Here is a 25,269-nt window from a genome sequence, read left to right as displayed (position 1 = left end):
TGGTTGGAGATGTCACCAATTTTAAATCCAAAGTGTTAGATGTTGTCCGAGCCCAAAAACCTGACCTGCTGATTCTTCACATAGGTTCGAATGATGCTGGAAAAGATGTTAGCATATTTACAAGGTATTTTTACTTGTAAATTTGACTTTGAAAACATTTATTATTTGTGCCCAATATTTGCAGCATAACTATTATAAATTTCTATTGTATATTTGATTTATTATATTGATCTTACAGAGTACAACTGGCTAGTGATGAATTCCAAATATTCTCTCTAATTATAATATGACCAGCATAATTTTCAATAACAAATTTACATGATTAGCATCCATATTGACTACTTGTCATACAGTCTAAGACATTGACCCTGATATTTATGTTTTGGGGTCAATGTTTTATTACCTAATTAATTGTGCTTGTGTAGCATGTTTTGATGTCACCTAGCATCATATTGAGAAGTCAGATTTCAGAAATATCTCAAACTTTATGCAGCCCATATTGATGCTTTTCTACAAATTAAAGTCACAATGATTTAGCGAGGTTGTTCTTACTCTGATGCATTTTTTCTAATAAATTAAAATTCTCACACAATCATGTGGACCTGATTTCAAGTTATGTTGGCCTACATTTCATTTGCCTGAAATGTGATTTATGCCGGGAATGCCATAATCAGATTAAGTTGAAGTATGTTTCTTTAACAAAATGAATAAAAACATAAAAGTATTGAAGAAAGTGTTTCAGTAGCTTCATTTAATTCAAGATTCTTGTCACAATTTTAACTGATTTTGGTATTCTCAGCTTCCAACAATCTACATTTATTAACTAATAATCCACCAAATGCCACAAATAAACAGGCTTAACATCAGGAGGAGGGTAACATTAATTAGGTAATACATATTGCACTTTATGACAATACAATTTTTACATTGCTACAACAAAAATGAAGTGTGTTGATTGTTCCGAAATCTTGCCATATGATGTCAAAATGGGATATTTATTTTTGCTTAGAGCTTGAGAGTTGAACAAAATAACCCTGGTAGCAGATGTTTTTAAATTTTTGTATCATTTTCTTTATATTTCCCAAATGGCAGCAGTTACTATGGTGGTGAATTTCTGAAATTTTCACAGTTTTATTAGTCATGTTTTGTTTGCATTTAGTTAATTCTTTTTGTGCACTTCTTGCTTTCATTTGTTACAGAGACTTTATTCGTCAGCTGCTGGAAATGAATCCCACGATGCTGGTCACTGTTTGTGGAATTCTGCCTCGAACCACCAGTAACCTTAAATCTTTTCATTGGAACTCTACTGTTTTACCAGACTTACAAAGAGGATGTGCTGCACTAAATGATGTCATTATGAGCTTAAGCCGAGAATGTGATAAGTGCCATTTTATTGACTATAACCCATTGTTTGATCGAAGTATGCATTTGGCACGTGATGGACTCCATGTAAATATAAATGGTGCATATGTATTGAAAACAGTATTGGAGTCATTTGTTGTTAGTTTGGACATAGAGCAGGTAAACAGCGCTGAAAAATTGTTATCCTTGGACCTTGTCGATACCCGTATGTCTTATGCGGATGTAGTGAAGCAGTTTCCACCCAGAGATAAACTTAAGTCGATGGATTACAAGGATAAGGTGACTAACATAAATTATAGTTTTTACATAAAATCTAAACTTGCTTTTAACATGAATAAGATCACATATTCACATCAGTCTATATTTGGTAAATGATTTTGGTATTACAGCAATATGTCCATGTTAAATCATAATGTTCTGCCCCTATTTGTTTTTAGAAAATGTCAACTTCATGTTTGTCCTTTTTAAAATGACAGGTAAAATTATTAATGTGCTTATTATATACTTAAGAGTAATTGGACTGACCAAAGTACAGAATTTTTTGTTTACATATATTGTTAATGTTTTATAATTATTTCATTTAAGGAGAGCTGCAATTTTAGCAAAAAGCCATTTATTCCCAAATTCAGGAGGTATAAACGATACAGAGTACCTGTTTCAACACGAGTTAAAAAGGTATGAGCATATTGTATTAGATAGAGATAAAGATAAATTGAAAAATGTATCATCTAAAGTAAGAAATTATACTAAAGTCTCCCCTGCCCCACCCCCCCACATTGTTATCCCTATTTTCATGAGTCAGTTCGTCACATTTTCACATTATGGCCATAAATCTGTAAAGCTTGATATTTTTTCAATAAAATCTGGGTCAATTAATCGTCTTGACCCAGCCACAACGTCTTTTGAATAACTCCTGTCTTGAATTATATGTTGTATAATTTATTTATATTGTCCTAGTGGTGTCAAATACCAGTTTCAACTACATGTTCCACTTCATGGTTTTGAGTCAAAGGTTAGGTTAGGCCTACGTCAGGCTTATCCAGACTGCAACTTTTTAACGATATCTGGGTTTTCACAAAGATTTCATAGAATTATTCATATGAAACGTGAATCATATGATCATGTGTCATACACCCACCCATAAATTGTGAAAGTCATTGACACATCTATTGTTCATAGATCAAAACTCTTATACTCTAGCTTTATCTGTGCAGTAACTTTCTTTGCCATAACTATCTAATGCCTAATAGTTTTGCACTAATATTTTAGCGGAATTGTTTCAGTCGACCTGCTTTGTGTTGGGGGTGAAAGGTTGAATCAGTTATACCACATGTACAGGCTGGAATTGTTATAAGAATTCTGATTTTTCACATATACAGTGATGTTGGTTATATAAACTCACACACAGAAAGCTTGGAATGTCCAGGTATGGTTCGAGGGTTGAAATAGACATAATGTAGCTTTTGTCTTGTCTCAGAGTTTGAAAGTCTTGTTAAATTTTAAAAATAGTTTGAGGAATTGTTCATATGAATCCGATGCTGTCAAGTCCACTCACACTCCAAAAAATGAATGTCAGTTTCTCATAGTTGGTTCCAGTTATGTGACTTTCAGCCTTAACCATCTCACAGTGTGTTAAAATGGCATTAAACATCAGTTCCATCACCATCACACCATTGCCTTTTTGAACATCAAAAAAGTGGGTGTAAGAAGAGACATTTTTATTTCTTATTAAATCTGAAAGATTTTATAAATAAATTTCATGATTATTGTTAGTCTATTTTCCAAAATGTACATAGCTCGCTTGTTTCATAAGTTAGGTTTCACAGCTCAGGCAGATATATCATTCACAAGAAAAAGATATCAATTTTCTCATCCTGACATGCATCACTTTTATCTCTGCTTTATATTCATTTTAATTTCAATAAAAATGAAACTCTTTTCAGTCTCATAGAACTAGAGTTTGTTCTCAGAAAAGGTTTGTTTTTCTCATGTTTTTATTATGTTGATTCCCTTTTTGATATTTCATTTCTGTTCATTTTTTACATTTACAACTAAAATGATTAAAGGTGGATAAATTGTAAGCCAATTGTCAGGTTATATTATATCATTAATCATGTTGGAAAAGCAGAAATATTTCACATTTAAATACAGATTTCTTATTTACATAACAAGTTTTATTCTTAAAATCCTATGATTCAATAAGTACCATCATTATTCTAGCTGAGTTATAAGACCAGAAATTTACCTCTGACGTTGCATCTCATTTGTATTGCAATCACATTTCAGTAAATGCATATTAGCCCACTGTCATGATAATGTGTGACACAATATGTCTTTGGCATGGTTTTGACATCACTATATACCATAGATGCACAAGCCCTTGCCAGTGGGCCTAATCTGGCGTGTGAACAGTAATAATATTAAAGAAATTTGTTTTCAGCCCTCGATTGGTCTTCGAAAATGCAATCTGGTCTTTGGCCAAAACCAGTTTTACACCCTGGCTATAGACTGTGACAAGGAAACCTTATAGTTATGTAACTGATAAATTGTTAAAGCTTCATTAAAAATCCAATAAAACTAATTAAAATCTTTCTCAGATGACTCCAGTTGCTCTTTATCAGTTACTATACAAATGATGACATAAATCATGCCACCTTATAAAGTTAATGCGATCTCTGAATGTGGATGTTAATTTACAGTACAATTATCTTTGTCACAATGTGCATGTTAATTTACCATTAAATTATCCTTTCATCAGCACATAATGAAATCATGCAGTGTGGCATATCTTTATTTACAGTACAAAAGCTCAGTATGTTCAGTACCTTCTATATTGTTATTTTTTATAAAATTACTAGTTATTATTCAGTCATAACAAAATGTGTTCATTATGGACCAGACTGGTTTCTTTTTTCTTTCAATTCATTTTAATAATGCACATACTTCAGAAATGAAATTTGTTATATTGTTACTACTAACAATATTTGTTTTAATTTTTAAAAAAATTCCCCTGGCCTGGAGAAGTATAAAACCACTAAAAAGAATATATACAACACTCATGCAATGAGAATTTTCAATTTCTTTAAAAGGTATTAAAATCGTATTGGGGTTCCTGTGGGTATTTATGACAGCCAGTGTGTTTCAAAATTTGTGATTAGTTAACTTTTCAATTATTGTTATAATTTATAACCTAAATGCATTTGTTTTTACTTCATTTGTACATTAAATATTCAAACAATGTTGTTTACTGCTTTAATAATTGTTTTATATTTTGCCATACATTTATATGAAACATAAAAATTACAATATTTGGCATTCTAAGAAATAGAGGATTGGTACTGTACATTTAATCAATTATGTAAGGCCATGCCTGCTATATTTTCCAATTATAGAGATTATGATCAATCCTGCAGCTTAGTTAAAAAATATGTTAACCTATTCTGCATGTCTATTTATAGATGATAATACTGAATCTGTTCACTTATACAAGAGCAAAATTTTCACACTGATTATATATTTGATTCAAGTTTATTCAGTGTGCATGTGTTCATTAATACATACATTATGGGTGTTTCGATTGGAACCTGTGTAAAAGCAGCTTCAGTTTACATACTTTGTTATAGTTGTTAGTATTTAATATTGTTATTTTTCTTGTCTTTCTTTTCCCTTTTTCCAAGTGATATGTTTTTACTTGAGCAGGAAAATAATCATCAGTTATGCTATTGTTTGATGATAGTAATTTACTGATATCTGTACAGCTGCGTTGCTACATTATGATTAATAAATCATCTGAGAATTGTTAACTGGTAGTGCTTGTGTACTGAACATATATACCATCATAGATTAAGAATGGCCTATTCATTTCTTTTTGTGGAAAACTGACATTGCCAGCAATATGAATCTATCTTAACTTTTTATATAAACTGCATATTTGCTAAATGGTAATATCAATTGAAATTACATTTTTATGCATCTTTATTTCACAATAATATTTTATATTAGAGTGAATATTCTTCATCAGATTCCACCCCTTACAGCCAATGTGTGTAGCCATCATTATAATATTGTTCGCATATTCTTATTTTTCTTTAAAAAAATTCTCTTGAAAGACACGTACATATTTTTACATTTATAATTCGAGTGACGCATTTGCCAGGTCTTTTATTTAACTGTATCAGGTGTCCTTTTTTTATGTGTCAAGAGTTATTGCTGATACTTTGATAAGTTTGTTTCAATTAATTTTTTTTCTCAGGAAAATAACCATTGAAATGTTTTTGATGATATATACTTTTTATGCAGATTAGAGCAGCATGAGATAATAGTGCATGTCAGTGAGGATGTTGCTGTAATATTGCCACCAACAGCTATTCATAACATATACAAGATAATTGTTTAGTATTAAGGTATAAATGTTAATTATCAAAGTATAAATGTTTCAGTCAGAAAGTTTAAAAAAAAGTTAATGAATAAAAGACCGGTGCTGTTTGCGGTATTATAGTTTGTTATAGAAACTACAGTGAAAGTAATGACTTTGGAAATTTCCTTTTTTTAAAAATATATGATAATATAATTAACAAGGTATTTATTTATAAATTTCAGAGCAAATGATGATATAGGCACCTTTGCATATGACTGTGTTAATGACAACATTTGTTGTTATCAAATTTGCTTGATTTTGTGCCATCATATAAAGTTTAACTTTTTAAGGATCGACATATTCATGCTGCCTGTACACACCAGAAACCAAAAGTGAAAAGATTCATCCAGAAAATCATCCCTGCAAAGGTAAGTAGAAAATACTATACAATTGTTTTTTCTTATTTTATCATTCTAAATACTGTTTTGTGGCTACTGTTTTCACATTTGACCAGTAAAGAAGAAATCTGATCTTGAGATTTTTTATATATATTTTTGAATCACTGTTCTTTAATAATAATGAATACTAAGCTATTAAAAAGTGCAGCATTGTTAACATTTAAGTGCTTTTCTATTTTCCTAAAACACTATTACTGTTGAAATATTGTTATTTTTTTAGGTATTCTGCTGTCCTGAGTGCCGTGTGAAATGCACTAAGGAAGACTTTCTTTTGAACCATTACTTGAGCAGACATGTTCCTCATAGAAAGAAAATGGAGATCATGTGTATGTTTCTTGAAGTAGTTATTGCCAAATTATTATTAAATTTTCAAAAAATTAACCCAGTTAATTTGCTTATTCTTGGTGAAATAGATGCATTACAATTATATTGTGTTATATATTTGGTGCTTTTGACCTGTAAATTCTGTGATATGAAGTTGATTGTTTTTCATTTTCCAGCATAGATACACAAATATTGTTTTATTCCTTGTGATGTTTTACCCCAACCCCTTGTATTATACATGTATTTATAAGTCTGTAAGTGGAGCCAGGTAAGCTTTGTTTTCCAAGTACCTAAGTTGGCTGATCCTCTTATGTAACCCAGTCTTTGTTTGAGCTCTTGAGTGGAAATCCGGCGGGAATCTTTGTACATGGGAACACATGACGTAGACAACTTCAAAGAGCCGGAAGCCGACAATGGTAGGCTGGACAGTACATGGGGACACACAGACTGACATTTTTATGATTGACAGTTCGATCAAATGACCAGAGTCCGTCGCCATCCAATCGGGATGCGTTGTAGGTGGGACTTGATTCGAGAAACTGGCATAAGACTTGTACAAGCCTGAAATTCGTCAGTTGGTGTTTAAGAGTCGCAGTGACACACACTCCGTTAGCCATTCGTAAAAATTGGCGGAATTTAGGAAATTCATGAAATAGCTTCGATCAGGTAAGTTTGATGTTACGTTGATTCTGCTTGATACGACTGCTGTTAATTGAAGAGAATTTGTCGTATGTATACATTTTACTTGTATTGAAGTATGAATAGTTAATTATGACCTTAATATTTTGCATTTTTTTCATGACTTATGCTAGTACTTTTGTTTACGATTGATTACGATGTTGATTCGTTGCATCATTATTCATAATGTTACTATGTACACCTTATTGGTGAGGCGAGAATGTTCTCTTCTTTCGCTAGTAATATGTGTGCATATTATTTCGTGGATTATTACGTTTACGCCCTTTTGAAAGGACGATTTGTATTTGTGAAGAATTGTATTGCTCGCTAGCCGCTATAAGAATTAATATTGTAATTCTTTGCGTAGTTATATTTTGGTAGACAAGAAATTTGTTTTTTTTGCCATTGAGTAACGGATTGCCGTTTATCACCCTTTGAATGTGAATATTGTGGATTTGGTACGCTTGTGTAGGAAATATATATAAATATATAGATAGTCATATTACTAATCGTAGTAATATTTTAGTACAATCATATTTGAAATATTTTGTATGTATATACTGATAGGGCTCAGTATGTAGATATTTGAATCCTTTGTGTGATTGTGTTATGGCGCCATTTTTGTAAGCGGCGGAAGTGTATGGGAATTTCGATGTGTGCGCATGCACGACCCAAATGTCCCGCCTTAAACTGATGGTTCAGTTCAGTGACGTAGTGTGAGGGAAGATTTTTATAACCCTATGCTAATGCATTATACCTTTCAACAGGAAGCTTTCGGGGGACGGGAGAAGTTCAGAGAATTTCGGGTGACGGTGAGAGATACCGAGTGAATTTCGGGTGACCTCAAGGGATACCGTCAAGGGTTCCGGATACTAGAAGAGGAACCGGAAGTCAAGATAACGGCAAGGAACAAGGATTATAGAAGAGGAAGCGGAAGTGGAGATCACGAAAGGAGAGAAAGACAAGGGAACGAAGAGATTTAGATGAGTAGCACTCAAGAAGGGAAAAATCTCCTCACACTGTGAACTTAAATGATGATCAAAGGGATCATTGGGTGAAAGAGAGACATTGATTACTTTAAATTCTTTTAAATTTCATTTATTAAATTGTTATTGTTTAAATTTCATCTTTGTATTTCTTTTAATTTAACTGTCGGCATTGCTGACTGGGGGCTTGTAGCCATAAATATATTTAGTCAATAAATAATATAGTGTCCAGAATTAACCTTCTGAATAAGGACCAGGGGAACTTCTCATAACTCGTTAAAGTCTATAAGAAGAACCCCACCCCTAGACAACCAGGACACCCCCACATTCCTTAATTATTAATTAGCTTTTTGTTTCCTCTTTGTAAGCCTTTTCTTTAATCGAATCTAAAACATTTATTCCTTTCCAGATAAGGATGCTTCATTCAAACCAAACCATATGAAGGTATGATATATATTAGTTTCTGCTTAAATACAATTCAGAACTTAATAATTTTAATTATGTTTACCAAAATTATATTTTGGCTTCTTGTGTTAAGGCAGCCATCACTTGTTTTGAATGAGGACAACTTATACTACTTCGTTTGTTTAGTTTGTTCCAGAAATACTTACATAACTAATTCATGGTGTACATTTTTTAATTAATGCATATGATTCATGATTGGGTATTTGCGCGCACACACACACACACATAGTTACTTCAACATGACACATAAAGTTGAGTTAAATAAAATTATTTCTGAAACCTTAATACAGTCCATGTTATATTTTAATGTTCCTATAATAATATCTTGAAAAGATATCAATTTTCTTTTTGATGATAACAATTCATGCATAAATTAAAATTTATCTTCCAACAGAATCAGGGTACAATTTTCATCTTTGTTGATATCTGTGTATGTATAGTTATTTAATACTTCTAGTGTCCTATTTATAAAATGCTCAACAACCCTCAATCATTGGCTTTATAATGAATTTACCCTTTTACAGGATGAGATATATACTTGTAAAGCATCCAGTCACATAAGTTCCATAACTGATAGTGATTTTATTGCATTGGATGTTCCTGAAATGCAGTTATTTGGTAAATATACATTTCAGTATTACAGTTATGTATCTGGTCTGTTTACTATTTTCATCTCTCTCACTTTCTGTGTGTGTCTATATATATATATATATATATATATATATATATATATATATATATATATATATATATATATATATATATATATATATATATATATATATATATATATAGTGCCATCCTAATGTGCCGTTTTATTAAGACTGAGGTATAGAATGTGTAAAGTGGAATTTTAATGTGACTTAATCGTTTTCCCTTTATTTAATTTGAACATTATTTTGTGTCTTTCACAATAAATGATTCAACATTTATTTGTCAATAAGGCATGAATAATTTCCTTTCAGACACGATACTCAGCTTTGTGGATTTAATGCCATATATCATCCATGATAGTCATTTTTTATCAGAAAGAAAACCAGGGTATTACGATATAATATTTACTCTGGCTCAAGACGCTGATGCCTTTAGTAATATCATTAAGCAAATTATCAGATCTTTCTTATGCTGTTTCTCGCCATTGTATAAGCACATACCTTGCATACTCATGCAAAATTCCTGTCAACAAAGTGATGCCATGCCACATTTAACATCACCTTGAATACAGTTGTTACATATTGTTGATGGATGTTTCGTTCATTTATTATTAAATTTATCATCTTTATCAATATATAGGCATGAAATGTGAACAAAGAGACAAAAGAGATCAAACAGTGCTGTCAAACTGTTTGTCATTTGTAAAGAAAATTGCTGCATTTTGTTGGAAGAACTTTGCAAAAATGAAACTGATCCTTTCTGGTGATGTTGAAGAAAATCCTGGACCTCCAGTGGTAATTATTTCTATATTGTCATCTATACCTTTGTGAGAAAGCTTGCCAGAGCTTCTTATGGGTTGGTTGTTTTTCCTGGGGTTTTCCCTGGTTCTTCCTCAACCAATTAATACGGGCTGCCATGTATAGCCTATCGTGTGCTAAAAAATGGTGTTAAACCCCATAACAACAACAACAACATACCTTTTGGGTACACACATTTTATTTTTTTCTCCCTTCTGTTCACAATATATATATTAAAAATTATCATACGAGGAATTGATATGTATATCACTAAAACAGAATATGTATCAATGAGAAGTAAGTTCTAGGAAATTCCTGATCAGCAAATATAACTAGCAGTAGTGTGTACAGTCAGAACTGTGAAAGTTTCTATGCAGTGTGAGTGATCATAATAAACCAAATTTAACTATTTTTGAATACATCGTAATACAGCTGTTTTAAACAAATTATCCATGAGAATAATGACTAGTTGTATTAGAAACATCAATTTCTGCTTCAGGGCTTTGAAGTAGGGTACAGCCTCATCACGCCTACAGACAGGATCAGGGCTGAATTGGTTAACTGCCAGTGTTTCCTTAATATACAAGATTAGCATTTTAAACTTATTTGTTTTCCTGGTCATCTTTTTCTCTTTTTTTATACTTTTAAAAGGTAGGAAAATACTTTCAAACAGGTTCAGTTTTGTTTAACACGTGAATTAGTTCTCATAGTTACAGTATTTTAGTTCCCCATATCATGCCCTATTCTACTAATCTCTCTCTAGATCGAATGTTCCTGGGAATCTTGCACAGAAACATTCCAAACAGAGCAGCTTTTAGGACAGCATGTAATAGGTCATATTCATCCTGGCATGTTATGTCAATGGAAAGACTGTGCTTTTACCAGTTACGATGGAAATGAGTTGGAAACACATGTATTAAAACACATTTATTTGGTATGTAATCTTACAGTTTTTGCATTTTTTGTCTACATTGTAGAGTGTGACTCAGTTATTGTCATATATTTCTTTTTTCATTCATTCATGAATAATGTAGTCCTTAAAACATAATAATAGTGCACTGAAACTTTTGAAAATGTCAATCACATGCTACAGTCATCACAAATTGGTTACATCACAGACAAAATTAAATAAGTTGGGCTATGAAAATTATTTGGCCTAGAAAAATCTGCTGTGGCCAGTAACACTAGTTTGGTCCTTATAAAGACCTTAATCATAATTATAGTAACTTTGTAATGACAATATTAACTGCTTCATTATTACAATTGTACTTATTTGGCTTAAATATTCCATATACTGTGTAACATATTAAAATAATCTTCTTCATAGTAACATTAATGAAGAAATGTATTTCAGCAGTGGCAGGTGAAACTGGAAGAGGAACTTTCTTTCAAAACCAGCTACAGCATTAGTCATATATAAAAGACAATTATTTCTGATGACCTAACCATGTTTTTGGTTACTTGCTATGAATTTCTTCATCTTTAAGTTGTGAAAATCTGACTGTTGGTGAATGAGAGCCCAGTTCTTTATTCACTGTCATGTTTTTAAGGCCATCTTGATTATCATATGAGTTAATTCTTGGACAACATTTGAATGTTCAGAATATATTTTGTTTTCAGCTTCTTTATGTACTGTTCTCTGGAATATACATGATATTTAAGGTTTTGTTGTAATGAAAAAAATTACTTATTTTAAACATTTAAAAAAAATATTTTATCACATTCGCAGGAACAGTTTTCTTTTCATTCCATTGAAGAATGGCAACAAGCTTTACCTCTTGGACAGTTATCAAAAATAACTAGTGATCTGCATTTATGTCCAGTGCCATTGGTGAGATATTACAATGATTGTCATTAGAAATGCGCCTTGAAATTAAAAAATGCATGTTTTTGGTTCACTGATAGTTCTATTTATCACATAGCTTTCATTATCATATCAGTTATCCATATTGTATGGTATAGTTAAACTTAGGATTTCTTAATTTTCTGTGATCTAGTTTTACGTTTATTATTTTGTAACATGAAATTTTGTGACAGTTTCTTAATATTCCAACTTTAATTATTTTTCAGTGGATATTTCATGATAAGTTTTATTTCATTTGTTGATTTGAAAGGAATTATTTACCTAAACTAATTTGTTCAGTTCCTATATTTTTTTTCCTCTTACATATATAAAATATTGCTATATGCAGAATGAGCAGTTATATTGGAACTGATTAAGACAATATTCCACTCAAGGAATAGTTTAATTATAATGTAATACATTACTACTAATGCGTACCTTGATTATTTTTTATTTTTTTAGGTAATCAGCTCACCCTCTTTTCTCATTTAACTTTCAGTCTGTGTGTAATGTCTCTCATACATAACAATCTGCATAGTTTCCTAATAATTAAGCTCATTTGATAACATTTTGATGATAACAAAGATCTTTATAAACTAGTATTTATAGTGATATTCAAGATGTTTTATTTACAGTTAACTTTATTTTTCTGTCAACAGCGAAGCAAACTGCATCTCCTTTTACTGGATGAAGATTTCAGAATGCCACCAAAATACCCATACACTATTGAAGATCACAGCCAGTACTTATCTATGCTAAACAGTTCCAATGCTCGTGAATTTGAAAAGCAAACTGCAGAATATATTTGCAAGAGGCAGCTTCTAGGAGAAAAGTGGACAACAGATGACAGTATAGAAGTTAAAACTCCTGTGTCAAATTCTTTACAGCAGGAAGCCGCATTACATCCTACAGATATTAACAATGAAACTTTATCCAGGAAAAGAAAGTCAGTTTTATCAGAAGTTAGCATTGCTAAAAATGTGTTTACAACCAATTTGGAAAAGTGCCATAAAGCCATTTACATAGAGCATGACATCATCAGTCAGTTGATAGAGTGCCATTTCATGGATTCGAAGAATAAGCAGCTTCAACAATTTGAGGATGCTGCTATAAATATAGCCACTTTTCCTAATTGTACTGAGGGAGTATTCGTATTTACTTTACTTAAAATTATAAATGACAGCAGTGAAGCACCATTTTATTATATGCGATATATTGAATCAGGATGTTATCAAAATTTTATGGTGGAGAATTTTTCACATCTAATATGTGAGAAATTGACTATCTCAAAAGAATCACTTTTCTTGTGCAACATTGCCACTGATGAAGATAAAAAAAAGATAACACAGAGGAAAATGAAAGGTTCACATAAAAGTCATAGCAGACCAGATAAAGTATATAAATATAATTTAAGTAATTTGAAGGAAAGAAAACTACAACTTGCAGAGCATGCTGAAAATTTCACCAACTTGGAATTATGTGCCTGTTTTGTTCTTACCACTCGCAAAGGATTCACTGTTAAAATCGGCAAAGATGTATCGGATGCCTATTACATGTCCTGTGACAATGAAATGCTGAAGACTCCTGCTATTCGTGATATCATATGTCATTATCCAGAGATCGGAATTTTGGATTGTTATGAGAAATCTTCAGTAGACTTTCTAAAAAGTTTTGCTTCTGTTGAGTCTCTATATGAACAAAGTATTATGCTAAATTTATTATCAAATGACCATGGAATTGACATAATAAAATTTCTGTATCGCTTTTCTATCTGTTATAGTGCCAAATCATTAAGGAACAAGGCGCTTTATCTTTACAAGAACAAACAATTTGGTGAATTATTCAAAGTCTACAGAGACCTTTGCCAGGAAAATGATCACAATAATAGTGCCAGTGAAAATATTGTGTATGATGCTGAACCTGCGCCAGTACGTAGGAAAATGTTCACACCACGTGGAAAGATTGTGACAGCAGAAATGGTATTGAAAGCTGTTGACCTAAAGAATGAAAATGTAATGAAAGATATAAGTATCTATGATAATTTCAAGAAACAGCTACTTGAATATGGAGATTTAGTTATACAGGTTTTTGATGAGCACAAATTAATTGCTGTCATGAATGACTATGATGATGAAACGGGAGAATTCAAGAAGTCTGAGTATGTCGTGACGACAAGGGAGCAGTTTGAAAATGGAATGTTCTACACTTGTACATGTAAAATTTATCGCACACTTTTAGAATGTTTCAGTGATATAGAAGAACAGTATGATGCCTTGGATATAAATGGTATAAAGTGCATGCATTGTCGAGTATTAAAAGAAGATATTTTTCCAAATATTGAAAGTGATGAAAATGCAGCAATTACAAACATACAAGCAGTGATACAGAGAAGTCTATCATTCAAAGATATGAAGGTAGTTGAGTTGTCATCTTGCCGACCAAATACAAAGAAATTTTCAGTCTTGCATGATGATGAAATTTCATTTGTACATTTAACGTTCAGTGACCGTGTTCAGCGTTTTATACTTTCATGTACAAATGGTTTCTGCAGAAGTAGAAAGGGATTCAGAAGAAATGTAGATTTGCTCACTAAAGGAGGAAACCTATGTTGCCATTTGCTGGAACTAAAAAATGTGCCTCATTACTGGATGGTGTTTTCCAATTGTTTATTTAATGATACTGCAGATGATTTGCAAACTGAAGCCTTTACTGAAAGTATGGATGTTGAAATGAATATTGAAGACCAGTTTTCAACAGGAAATGACTCAAACTTTAATGTCAATGATGGACTTTGGTCCTTTCCTTGTGTAAGTACACATTCAGCACGAAAACAGCAAGATTCAAAATTGGCCAAGAACATAAGGGAAAGATACATTTGGATCACTTCAGACTTTAGCAATATCGAAAATGGTTGTGTAAAAGGACCTGACCTTGTGAATGAGATACCAGAGTTTTCATGTCAGTGCGATGCTGGGTGGACTGATTTAGATCATTTAAATGGTAAAACTGTTTTTGATCGTACATTGACCATTTACACAAAAAATTGCACCAGTGCATTGTAGAGTTTTAACACGAATATGTGTTAAAACTGAAGCACCATGTAAAATAAAATGGGATGAAGGGCAATCTCTGTGCATTCATGTTGCTACAAGGGACACTGCTGCAGGTGATGAGGTTGGTTGGGCATTTGTAAACCAGGTTTTGTGTTCTAAATTGACGTTTTCATCATTTTGTGACCTTAGAACTAAAGATTACCGTGAATCAAATCCAGATTTCCGCACATTCATGGATCATGTAGTATTTAGGAAATGGTGGTTCAGCTGGGCTTCAAATATGAAGATAGATTTCAGAAAACCCTGTCCAGTTTGTGGGTTTGCCCCAAATCAGCTTGCATGTGATGGAACGAAAGTTGGAGTTGGGTTTCGCAATGCTAACTTTGAGGAAATAAGCAAGCCAGATGACCCTGATACCATCTTACCAACACTCACAGAAGAATGACAAGATGTTTCCTTCCTGACAGGACAGGCATTGATAAAGATAGCTTAAAACAAGCCAGAGAACATTTGCATTACATAAGCAGTGTAATTTTAAAAGAAATACCACAGCAGGAGATTCTGCCACATGAAGAACAATTTAACAGAAATAATTTACTTTTGTCTTTGTTATGTGATTCAGTTAAGCCGGTTTTCAGACGATTTCTTGCACACATGTCAGAGGATGAAAATATTTTACCAGATGAAAATATTGCATTTGCTAATGTTGTTAAAATGTTGTCTACAACAGCTCCTATCATTAGCTTGATCCCTCATGCGTATTTGGATTGCATTGTAGAACTTTTGGATCATATGACAGGAGAAAAGGTTAATAATGGTGGAGATCTTTTCTTCAATAGAAAAATGCAGGAAATGCGTGAATATTCACCTGAAATAAGAGATTTGATTGCAACATCAATGCTTGGCAACATTAATGAGAATGGTGAAGATTGTATACGCCAAGATGTAGTTGACTTCATTCGTTATTTAATAACACAAGTTAGTGAAATAAATGTAACTCCAGCTGAACCTACATTGCCACAGTTTGGTACTTATAATCCTCCAAAGTTCGGGAGAGCATACTATTTTTCTGAGTCGGGAAAGAAATTGCGTTCAGTCAGAAAATTTTCTATTGACTGTGAAAGAAAAACAACATTGGCTTATGATGATCCACCTTTAGATCATGATCGCTGTGAAAAATATTTCTCTAAAACTCATATTTCCGCACCTGGTACTTCATCTTTATTTCTTTGGTTCTGTCCTAATCATGGACATTGTTATGGATTTCATATGACAAATGCCGAAGGACGTAAAGACCCATCAGCATCAATTTATTCCCACTTGGAAACTCCACCAAAGAATATATTTTATGACTTTGCATGTAATCTCCATGAGTATTGTTTAAACCGAGAAAGTGGCTTTTTTAGAGATGTTAGATTCTTCCATGACATTTTCCATGGATTTGCTCACAAATGTTCCTGTGCATATCGATCATCAAGACTGATTGGATTTGACTCTATAAATTCTTCAATATGTGAACAATTTAACAGTTTCATTCAGTGTATTAAATCGTCAGCTCGTCAAATGACCCAAGAACATTTTTGCTTCTACTTACAATTTTTCATACATGAATGGAATGTAAGAAAAAGTGAAAGGTATCAAAAACAAATGACAGTTGCTTTAGCTGGAGTTTAGATGTATGTTATAGATCATTGGAACACTTTCATATTCTTAAATTTCTTTGCTGCATTTTACATTGTTTTGTTTGATACAATTTCTGGGTATATTATTGCAGTTGAGGGAGTAATTTTTACTCCAAAATTTAGATGTGAAACATATTTACAATATATAAAATGATCATAAACAGAGACAAATTTCATAAAGTAATGTAAAGATACTTTTTTCTATTAAAAAAATGACATTTGATATTATTGTTACACATGATAAGATGTCAGATTAAGTTGAAGGTTGAAAAAGCATCCGAAGATTCCAAATAGGTACTTTTGTTTATATTTCTAAAAGTTTTTAAAAGACTTATTTTCGTAACTACATTGAAATAAACTTATTACGGTTTCTACTGTACGTTATTAAGCAGTATTATAGTAAACACATTCCAGATTTTCCAAGCTCAGTTTTTTTCAGATTATTAAATATAAGGGTTTATTGTACATGAAAACAAGAATCACAACTTTTTGCTTTATTAAAAATCGTTGCCATCTTTTCCAGTAGCAGCATGCCTTTATTCTTTCAATAGTTCACTGACATACTAACCATCATTGGTACTCTGCCATAAGAAATGTTTAAGTTTCCATTGGCTCATATGTAGTTTGTCTTGTGCTTTCTTCTCTATATCCTGAGATATGTAAAGTTTCCCATTTTTCAATCAGTATCCAAAGATATGCTTCCCATGTGAGCCTGAAGTTAATTTGCATTAAACAAACTTCATTTACATGTTCTAGCCTCACAAAATATGGCTTCATTTTTTTCCTATGCCGCCATTCCAACTTTTCAACATCCTTTACCTGATCACAATTTCCAAAGCCTAGATCTTTTTAATATCTCCAGTCTTTGCCCACTGTTTCAGCTTCTTAGGGTTTTCACATTTGTTCTTTTGAAGATTTGTCCTTCATGCCTGCTTTTTTTCATCTATTTTTATTTTGTTTATAATCATTTTTTATTATACTCATCCATAATACTATAAATACAAGCTTTAGTACTATTCACTATTGCTGATATATCTTTAATCAAATGTACTTGACAAATGTATCCATATTTTAACACCCACTTAGACATTTTTATTTGCTCCATTAAACAAAAAATTCTACATTTATCAATCAACATCAGCGATTCACTTCATCATTACCCGACCACTATCACTAATTTCTTTTGGTCTGTTACACTTTAAACATTTGGATTGTAACTGACAAACTCTGATAAAATTATTTTACAATCCTTATGTTTCTCCAGTCATACTTTAAAGAATTATTGTTCATTTTACTACTGTATTAAAAATTATACACTTATATTTTGTGGTTAATTTCAAAAATGTTAACTGGCACAAATGTTGTGTGTATCAGTCAACAGAAAAATGAATAGAGAGCTGGAGATCGTTTTAGTTCTTTATTTCATAAATTTTGCTAGCTTTTCTTATTCAGATGCTACTAACATTTTAGTTTTTTTCACTGCTCAGCTCTTAAACTGCAGGTAAATGGCACAGTATTTGCCTTTTTTCCGTCCTTTCATAATGATGTAAATTCATTCATTTTTTCATTGCCCTCATACTTTTATATACATATATTACATTTGCAAGTTAACTCCTGCTGGATAGAATGACATGTTAATAACATGTTAGTGGTTTGCACTGCTCAGCTCCTTAAACTGAAGGTAGAAGACACGACACATTATTAGCTTTATTTCTAATGTTTTCATAATGTTATATAGTTAGCAATTCTTCCATTAACCCCATACCTTTTTTATAAATTACATTACATTTAATACAGGGGCCCCCGAGTGGTCTAATTACAAGCAGTTTATTGTCTCCAGGTATTGTCCTGAAGATCAACGGTCAAAAAGAAATGTATATTTATCAACATAACACTTACCAGAGAGCCATAACTATCGTCCGATCTTTGATGTACTTTTTTTTTGTTTTTGTTTTTTCTTTTGTGTACTCTAATGCTAATGCTAGAGTGCCTGCAAGTTAACTCCTGCCGGACAGAACAACATGTTAATAACATGTTAGTGGTTTTCGCTGCTCAGCTCCTTAAACTGCGGGTAGACGGCACAGTATTAGCTTTACTTCTCATGTTTTCATAATGGTATATAGTTAGCAATTCTTCCATTAACCCAATAATTTTTTTAATAAATTAAGTTACATTTAATACATAGGTCTTAATTTTGCTTCATTATGATATTATGTCAACTTGTGAAATTGACAAGAGCAGTTTAAATTTGACTGACATCATGATGAGTAAGTATATGATTTCCTCATTCTTTAAATATGAAACCAATAATGATAAAATGACCTTTTCTATGATTTTGATACAAACTTATATGTAAATAAGGTTTTAAATATTTTCCTCCTGCTGTTTTATTTTATTTTACTTTCTTTTTGTACACTAATATTAGGATTACTGTCAGATCTTTGTTTGGGGGCCCCAAGTGGTCTGAAGTGCCATCAGTGTTACGGATCACTGTCATCTCACCTCTGTCTGCGTGGGCTCGAGTTGCTGGTTTGGCCTATGTTGGCATGTGAGAAAGCTTGCTAGTAGCTTCTCGTGGGTCGGTGGTTCTTTCCGGGGTTTCCCCGGGTTCTTCCTCCACCATTAATACTGGCCGCCATGTATAGCCTATCTTGTGCTGAAAAATGGCGTTAAACCCTCCAACAACCCCAACAACACCAAGATCTTTGTTTTATTTACAATAAATCTTCACTTATTTTGAGAGTCATGGTCTAAACTGCGAATATTCTTCGTTCCTTCAATATTAAACAAGTTTTTATGTTAATATTCAAGAGTAGAATAATGGTCTAAGTTTTGACTTTTGAATATTATTATTAATATGGTTTGGATGTATGTAATAGTTACAACACATTATTTTTTCAAATACAGTTTTATGAACAAGATTAATAATATTTATTTTGAAGAAATATCTACTTAAAAATTACAAGCAGTTTATTGTCTCCAAGTATTGTCTTGAAGGTCAACGGTCACAAAGAAATGTATATTTATCCACATAACAGTCACCAGAGTCATAAATCTTGTCCGATCTTTAATGTACTACTTTTTTAAATTTTTTTTTTTTTTTTTTTTTTTTTTTTCACTCTAGTGCTAATGCTAGAGTTCCAGCAAGTTAACTTAAGTTAACAAGTTACATTTTTCTTCATTATGATGTGATATCTACTGCTGAAATTGACTGGCGCTATTACCCCTTAGGATAATGACCAACTGATGTTTATGTTTTATATCATCAGTTGTCATATATTTTATTGGGTTTTAGTGAAATGCATCAGACATCTTCATTTATTTTAACTTTTTAAATAATGTTATTTCAAGATTTTCATATAAAATCTTATATTGCTGTATCTGTTGTTATTAAATTGTGTTTTCTTCTTCAAAATACTTTTGTATTATTATTGTGGCTGTCAATAAATAAAAAAAAGTTTCCAAAATAACATTTCAGTTTTTTTATCTCTCTTACTCGCTCTCTCGATCGCTGTCATTTGCACTCTCTCTCTCTCTCTCTCTCTCTCTCTCTCTCTCTCTCTCTCTCCTTCCTAACTACCGGTATATTCTGAGAGACTGTGTGCTGTGTCCTGTTCATTCTAAGCCAACTTGGATATGCGAGAAAGCTTGCCGGTAGGTTCTCGTGGGTCGGTGGTTCTTTACGGTGATATCCCGGCTTTTTCCTCCACCATTAATACTGGCCGCCATGTATAGCCTATATTGTGTTGAAAAACGGCGTTAAATCCTATAACAATGAAAACAACAACAACTCTCTCTCTCTCTCTCTCTCTCTCTCTCTCTCTCTCTCTCCTTCCTAACTATATTCTGAGAGACTGTGTGCTGTGTCCTGTTCATTCTAAGCCAACGTTGATATGCGAGAAAGCTTGCCGGTAGGTTCTCGTGGGTCGGTGGTTAACCCCCAATTCCCTACATGCGTACGTGCTAAATGGACGGCCCCTAAGTAGTTATTGACATTGGTTCAATTAAATAAACGTTCTAAGATAATAAATATCGATTCAATGCATATCAGCAGTAACTGCAAGAGCAAACGAGGGGCCTGATTTGGATCATTTTGGCCAGGTCCCTTAGACTTATGTGCGGTGACCACCATCGTGAGCATGGCATTTGGAAATAAACTTTTAAAAAATTATTATATAAAACTTAAGTTATAATTTTCTTCCATCACTTACGGGCGACCCCCCCCCCTCTCTCTCTCTCTCTCTCTCTCTCTCTCTCTCTCTCTCTCTATATATATATATATATATATATATATATATATATATATATATATATATATATATATATATGTGTGTGTGTGTGTGTGTGCGTGTGTGTGTGTGTGTGTGTGTTAATTCACAGATAACAGTAACCCTAACCATAAAGTAAACAACTGCATTTTACTCCTAAACCGTTTGATTTATTGTCATTAACAAAGCTATAGGGCTCTAAGATACAAATACTGTTGTGAAAACAGCCACCAAATCGCATGTCCTTTCAGACCAACATTGCCGTTGGGTGGAAAACTATAGTGATAAATATGGGGATTTTTGTTGGCCGGGAAAATGCCAACAAAACCCTAATAGGACAGGTAGGGAAAGCGAATATGAACATAAGCTCTCCGAGATAGACATAACCAGAACATGCATTCCTAAACATGGGTTTGAAGTTCAAGCCAACAACTAAACTTCTACATAGAAAATTTCAGTAACAGGTAAAGAATTTACTAGAAAATTCACGGTAATGAAGTTTTTAAATGGTAAACAAAACATAACGAAAACATAATTTGTAATGATAAAGTTCTTGGTACCCGCAACATTCAGCCTCCTGCGATTCATTGTGATGGAAATAACAGAACGAACTTGTATGCAGGCATCACAGTATATACCCGAAAAATCGCAAAGAGATAAATGTGATTGTGCAAAGATTAATAAATTATAAATTTATTGCAAATAAAATTTCCGGCTACTTAAGCCCACCGATAATGTTAGACATAGGCACATTTACACCTTGTTAAAAATTCAGAAATTTCAATCTTGGTCAGTCACTTCTAAAATTCCCACATGAAGGCCCATCGTTCATTTATAGTGAGCGAATCGTATAACATTGCGCAATAAATATACTCCTTTTTGGCGTGTGTGAACTGGATTTCTAACGTAGCTTTAACAATGTTTAAGCATTGGGGCATCATACCGGAGACATGTAGCATGATGTCCCACCCAGTCACATTATCCTGACACCAGGCCGACCAGTCCTACCACTAACCTCTTAACGCTGAGCAACTAGCGAGGCAACTGTGTATACCATTTTTATTAATCTTTGGTATGGCTCGGCGTGGGTTCGAACCGGCGACCAACCTCATCCTAGAAGGAAGCTATAACAACCAGGCCACTGGGGCGGTCCCTTTGACGGCTAAACATATGGCGTATCAGAAACTAAGTGTTAGGGAACTATTTCAAGAATAACCACGACCAGAAAACCCCGTTTTAGAAGTTAAAAAATTGTTAAAGCTGGGTTTTAAAAAGTATAACTTTTAATTTAACTGTAATTGGTTCCTACAAATATCTGACACGTTAAAGCCAACCTACACGTGCTAACTCTTGCACATACCTTCCTTCCATTCTAAACACACTTTTATTTGCATTCTGAAATCTCATATTATTAGATTACACATAGATTATGTTGCAGAAATGGAAGATTTTCATAAAGCAAAAATACAAGGAAAATGACAAAATTACCAAACTCTTGAAAGATGTATCTCGTCAAGGCGCATCTTTTGACAGAACTGTTATAAAATTCGGATGATCTGTCCGATAGCTACAACCCTAACCATGAACCTAACCCCTACATATGTGGGGGCGCTATGTGCTGCAGACAGACGAACCACTATATACCACTATATACAAAATATCTCGCCAAGGTCGATCTAGGAAAGGAAACCGCATGACCAATTTCCAAGTAATTACAGAGATATTTCATTAAAAAGGTCATAAAAGCAACCCTAAATGACAAATATCCATTTTCAAATCGAAACATCTGTATTGATTTTGATGAAAAAGTAAATATCGATAGGGCTCCATGAGACACGGATTGCGGTGAAAACCGTCCGAATCATCATGTCCGTCCGTACGTTATTACCAGAAAACCACAACACTAAACCATAACCCTAATTAACAAGAATGAAATTTTATCCAAAATGACTCAACTGATTTTAATCAACGATGTATCGATGGATTACTCTTGACAACGCTCATCTTGGGACACAAGTATCGTAAAATTACTATAATCTGTCCGCTCGATACAGTGCAAAAAGCTCATTTCACATTACAGTGAGCGTTGTAGGTCATATATAAAAATTTTTTTTACAGGAACAAAAAAAAAACAAACAATCAGTATTATACATCATGTCTTCATAAATTGAAACCGCTCCGGTGGCCTAGTGGTTAGAGCGTTCGCCTCGGATGCGGGAGGTCGTGGGTTCGATCACCGGCCGAGTCATACCAAAGACTTACAAAAACGGTACTAACAGCTGCCTCAGCATTAAGAGGTTAGTGTTAGGACTGGTCGGCCCGGTGTCAGGATAATGTGACTGGGTGGGACATCATGCTACATGTCTGCGGCATGATGCCCCAGTGCTAGACATCACTATAAACTGCCACATTGCAGACATCGTAGCGATATGACTAAAAAATTGTTAAAGCTATGTTAAAATTCCAAATCACATCACATCCAAATCACATAAATGAAAACATTATATCAAAATTTAAAAGCAACCTAATAAAAACTATAAAAAAAAAATAAAATCAGCTTTTTGTTTAAAATAAACCAAAACCAAATGAAAACCAAACAAATGCGGGTTGCTTTTACTTCCGTAGTGGTAATGTCGTGACTGAACACGTAGGTCATCACCCGCGGATTATAACGCACCTGATTCTCCCCAGAACACCATTACCACCACATTTATGCATCGAGACCGTTTCGGTGGCGTAGTGGTTAGAGCGTCCGCCTCGGATGCGGGAGGTCGTGGGTTCGCTCCCAGGCATACCAAAGACAGGTTACATATTAAACAAATTATTATTGAGGTTTCACGACGCGCACACACACACACCGTTTCCTAGGCGTACGTACGTTATCTGTAGACTCCCTGGCCCCCCCGACACGCAAGCTTATGCATTTTGGTTAAACACCCTCCCCCTCCATGCGTACTTACTAAATAGATGGCCCCTATTACGGACTTTAGGGTGGTTACCTGCCACCCTATGGCCATATAAAGATGCGGTTACTCTTTTTAAACGATGCTCTCCTCTACCATAGCCAAACCATCGGTTGTTGTTACCTCGATTGCCGTTTCCTCGGTACCGTTGATAGTTGTACAGGCTGCTATTCATATTACTACTCAGTTTAACTCTGTCTGGTCTACAATGGGCTTGAGATATAATGTATATTTTTTTTTAAATCTGAATTGGCCCAGCGTCATTCTGCAAGTTCAGCTGCTTTTTGATCATCCTCATCTCTCGCAAAAAGTCATCATAGTTAGAGAAGGTGTCGAACTTAGGGCAAGTTTGGCTCTTCAGGAGGTCACTCCTCAGGTCGACCATTCCTAACCTCTTAATGTTGAGCAGCAACAGAGGCAGCTCCTAATAACATTTTTTGTTAGAAGTATTCGGTATGACTACTACAATTCCACAGTTAATTTTTGAATGTTAAACTAACGGGAAAAAGTGACAGTGCTGTTCTTTTAACCATTTATATAAATGTTAACTGTACTGAATTCGAAAAATGAAAATAAATGCAGCTATTGTATGTGAATTCATGATGTGCAAAAATTTCCATTGTCCTGACTGACGATCACCAAGCCAAAATAATGCAATGTTTTTTAATAATCTTTCCATGAGGCAGTGGGGGTGGGTGGAAGTAGAGAATAGAATAGTACAGTAGTAGAATGATATACATGGTGGTATACAAATCGGCTGAGGAGTCTCACACCAATAATTGAGGACCATCAATTTGCTATCATTTGTATGATGCAAATATAGGAATTGAATAGCATTTGAATATAATGACAGAGTTACTTGGGTTTCTGCCGAGGGTAATGAATTATGGAGTGAAGTATGAACTTTGTGATCCAGCAGAACATCTAGTGAATTGAATAATGCATGAAAACTTTTGTTTGCTTACTAATGATGATGTAATTTCTGACATGTCAAAGAGAACTTTAAACATGCATACAGTAAATTCTGTATTAAATAGCAGGAGGGAGGAAACAAAATGTTTGCTCATTTTTTGCAACTAGATTAACCAAGGACTTGCATTTTTATATAAATGTGTGCCTTAATATAATGATACATAGCATCCTCTGCTGATATATGACTTATTTAAGTCAACCTAAGCTTTATATTGTTAATACCATTTATCAAACACCCTCATGGGCTTTATGTAGTAGCATTATTAATGAGATTTATGAAACCCAGGGTGCATATGACAATGTCTTAAACCATTCAACCACCAGAGGCTGTTTTTATTTGTGTCTGGGAAATTGTGATGCAGACATGTAACATGATATCCCACCCAGTCGCATTATATTGACATTGG

The 25,269-nt window shown here is 33.4% G+C and overlaps 3 protein-coding genes across 3 annotated transcripts; all 3 read left to right on the top strand.

The window, feature by feature from the left end:
* Positions 1–1,202: 1,202 nt before the first annotated feature.
* Positions 1,203–5,755, top strand: LOC149785353 (uncharacterized). The gene is made up of 3 exons (XM_089931199.1): positions 1,203–1,641; positions 1,948–2,037; positions 5,662–5,755. Exons 1-3 carry the CDS (start codon positions 1,225–1,227, stop codon positions 5,674–5,676), a joined length of 522 nt encoding a protein of 173 aa, XP_089787325.1. The 5' UTR covers positions 1,203–1,224; the 3' UTR covers positions 5,677–5,755.
* A 317-nt stretch (positions 5,756–6,072) lies between these two features.
* On the top strand, positions 6,073–15,358 carry LOC149785352 (uncharacterized). The gene is made up of 7 exons (XM_089979241.1): positions 6,073–6,147; positions 8,575–8,609; positions 9,155–9,248; positions 9,924–10,078; positions 10,845–11,015; positions 11,811–11,912; positions 12,584–15,358. Exons 2-7 carry the CDS (start codon positions 8,604–8,606, stop codon positions 14,984–14,986), a joined length of 2,931 nt encoding a protein of 976 aa, XP_089835367.1. The 5' UTR covers positions 6,073–6,147; positions 8,575–8,603; the 3' UTR covers positions 14,987–15,358.
* A 41-nt stretch (positions 15,359–15,399) lies between these two features.
* On the top strand, positions 15,400–16,968 carry LOC149785351 (uncharacterized). Its single transcript, XM_089979242.1, has one exon. The coding sequence runs from the start codon at positions 15,419–15,421 to the stop codon at positions 16,649–16,651; it is 1,233 nt and encodes a 410-aa protein (XP_089835368.1). The 5' UTR covers positions 15,400–15,418; the 3' UTR covers positions 16,652–16,968.
* The last annotated feature ends 8,301 nt before the right edge of the window (positions 16,969–25,269 follow it).

Source organism: Sinohyriopsis cumingii, chromosome 13 (genome assembly GCF_028554795.1).
Source record: "Sinohyriopsis cumingii isolate HCF-2022 chromosome 13, ASM2855479v2, whole genome shotgun sequence".
In the NCBI taxonomy this organism is placed as follows: Eukaryota; Metazoa; Mollusca; class Bivalvia; order Unionida; family Unionidae; genus Sinohyriopsis; species Sinohyriopsis cumingii.
Note: the sequence above shows the minus strand (reverse complement) of the source record. Positions and strands in the feature narration are given on the sequence as shown.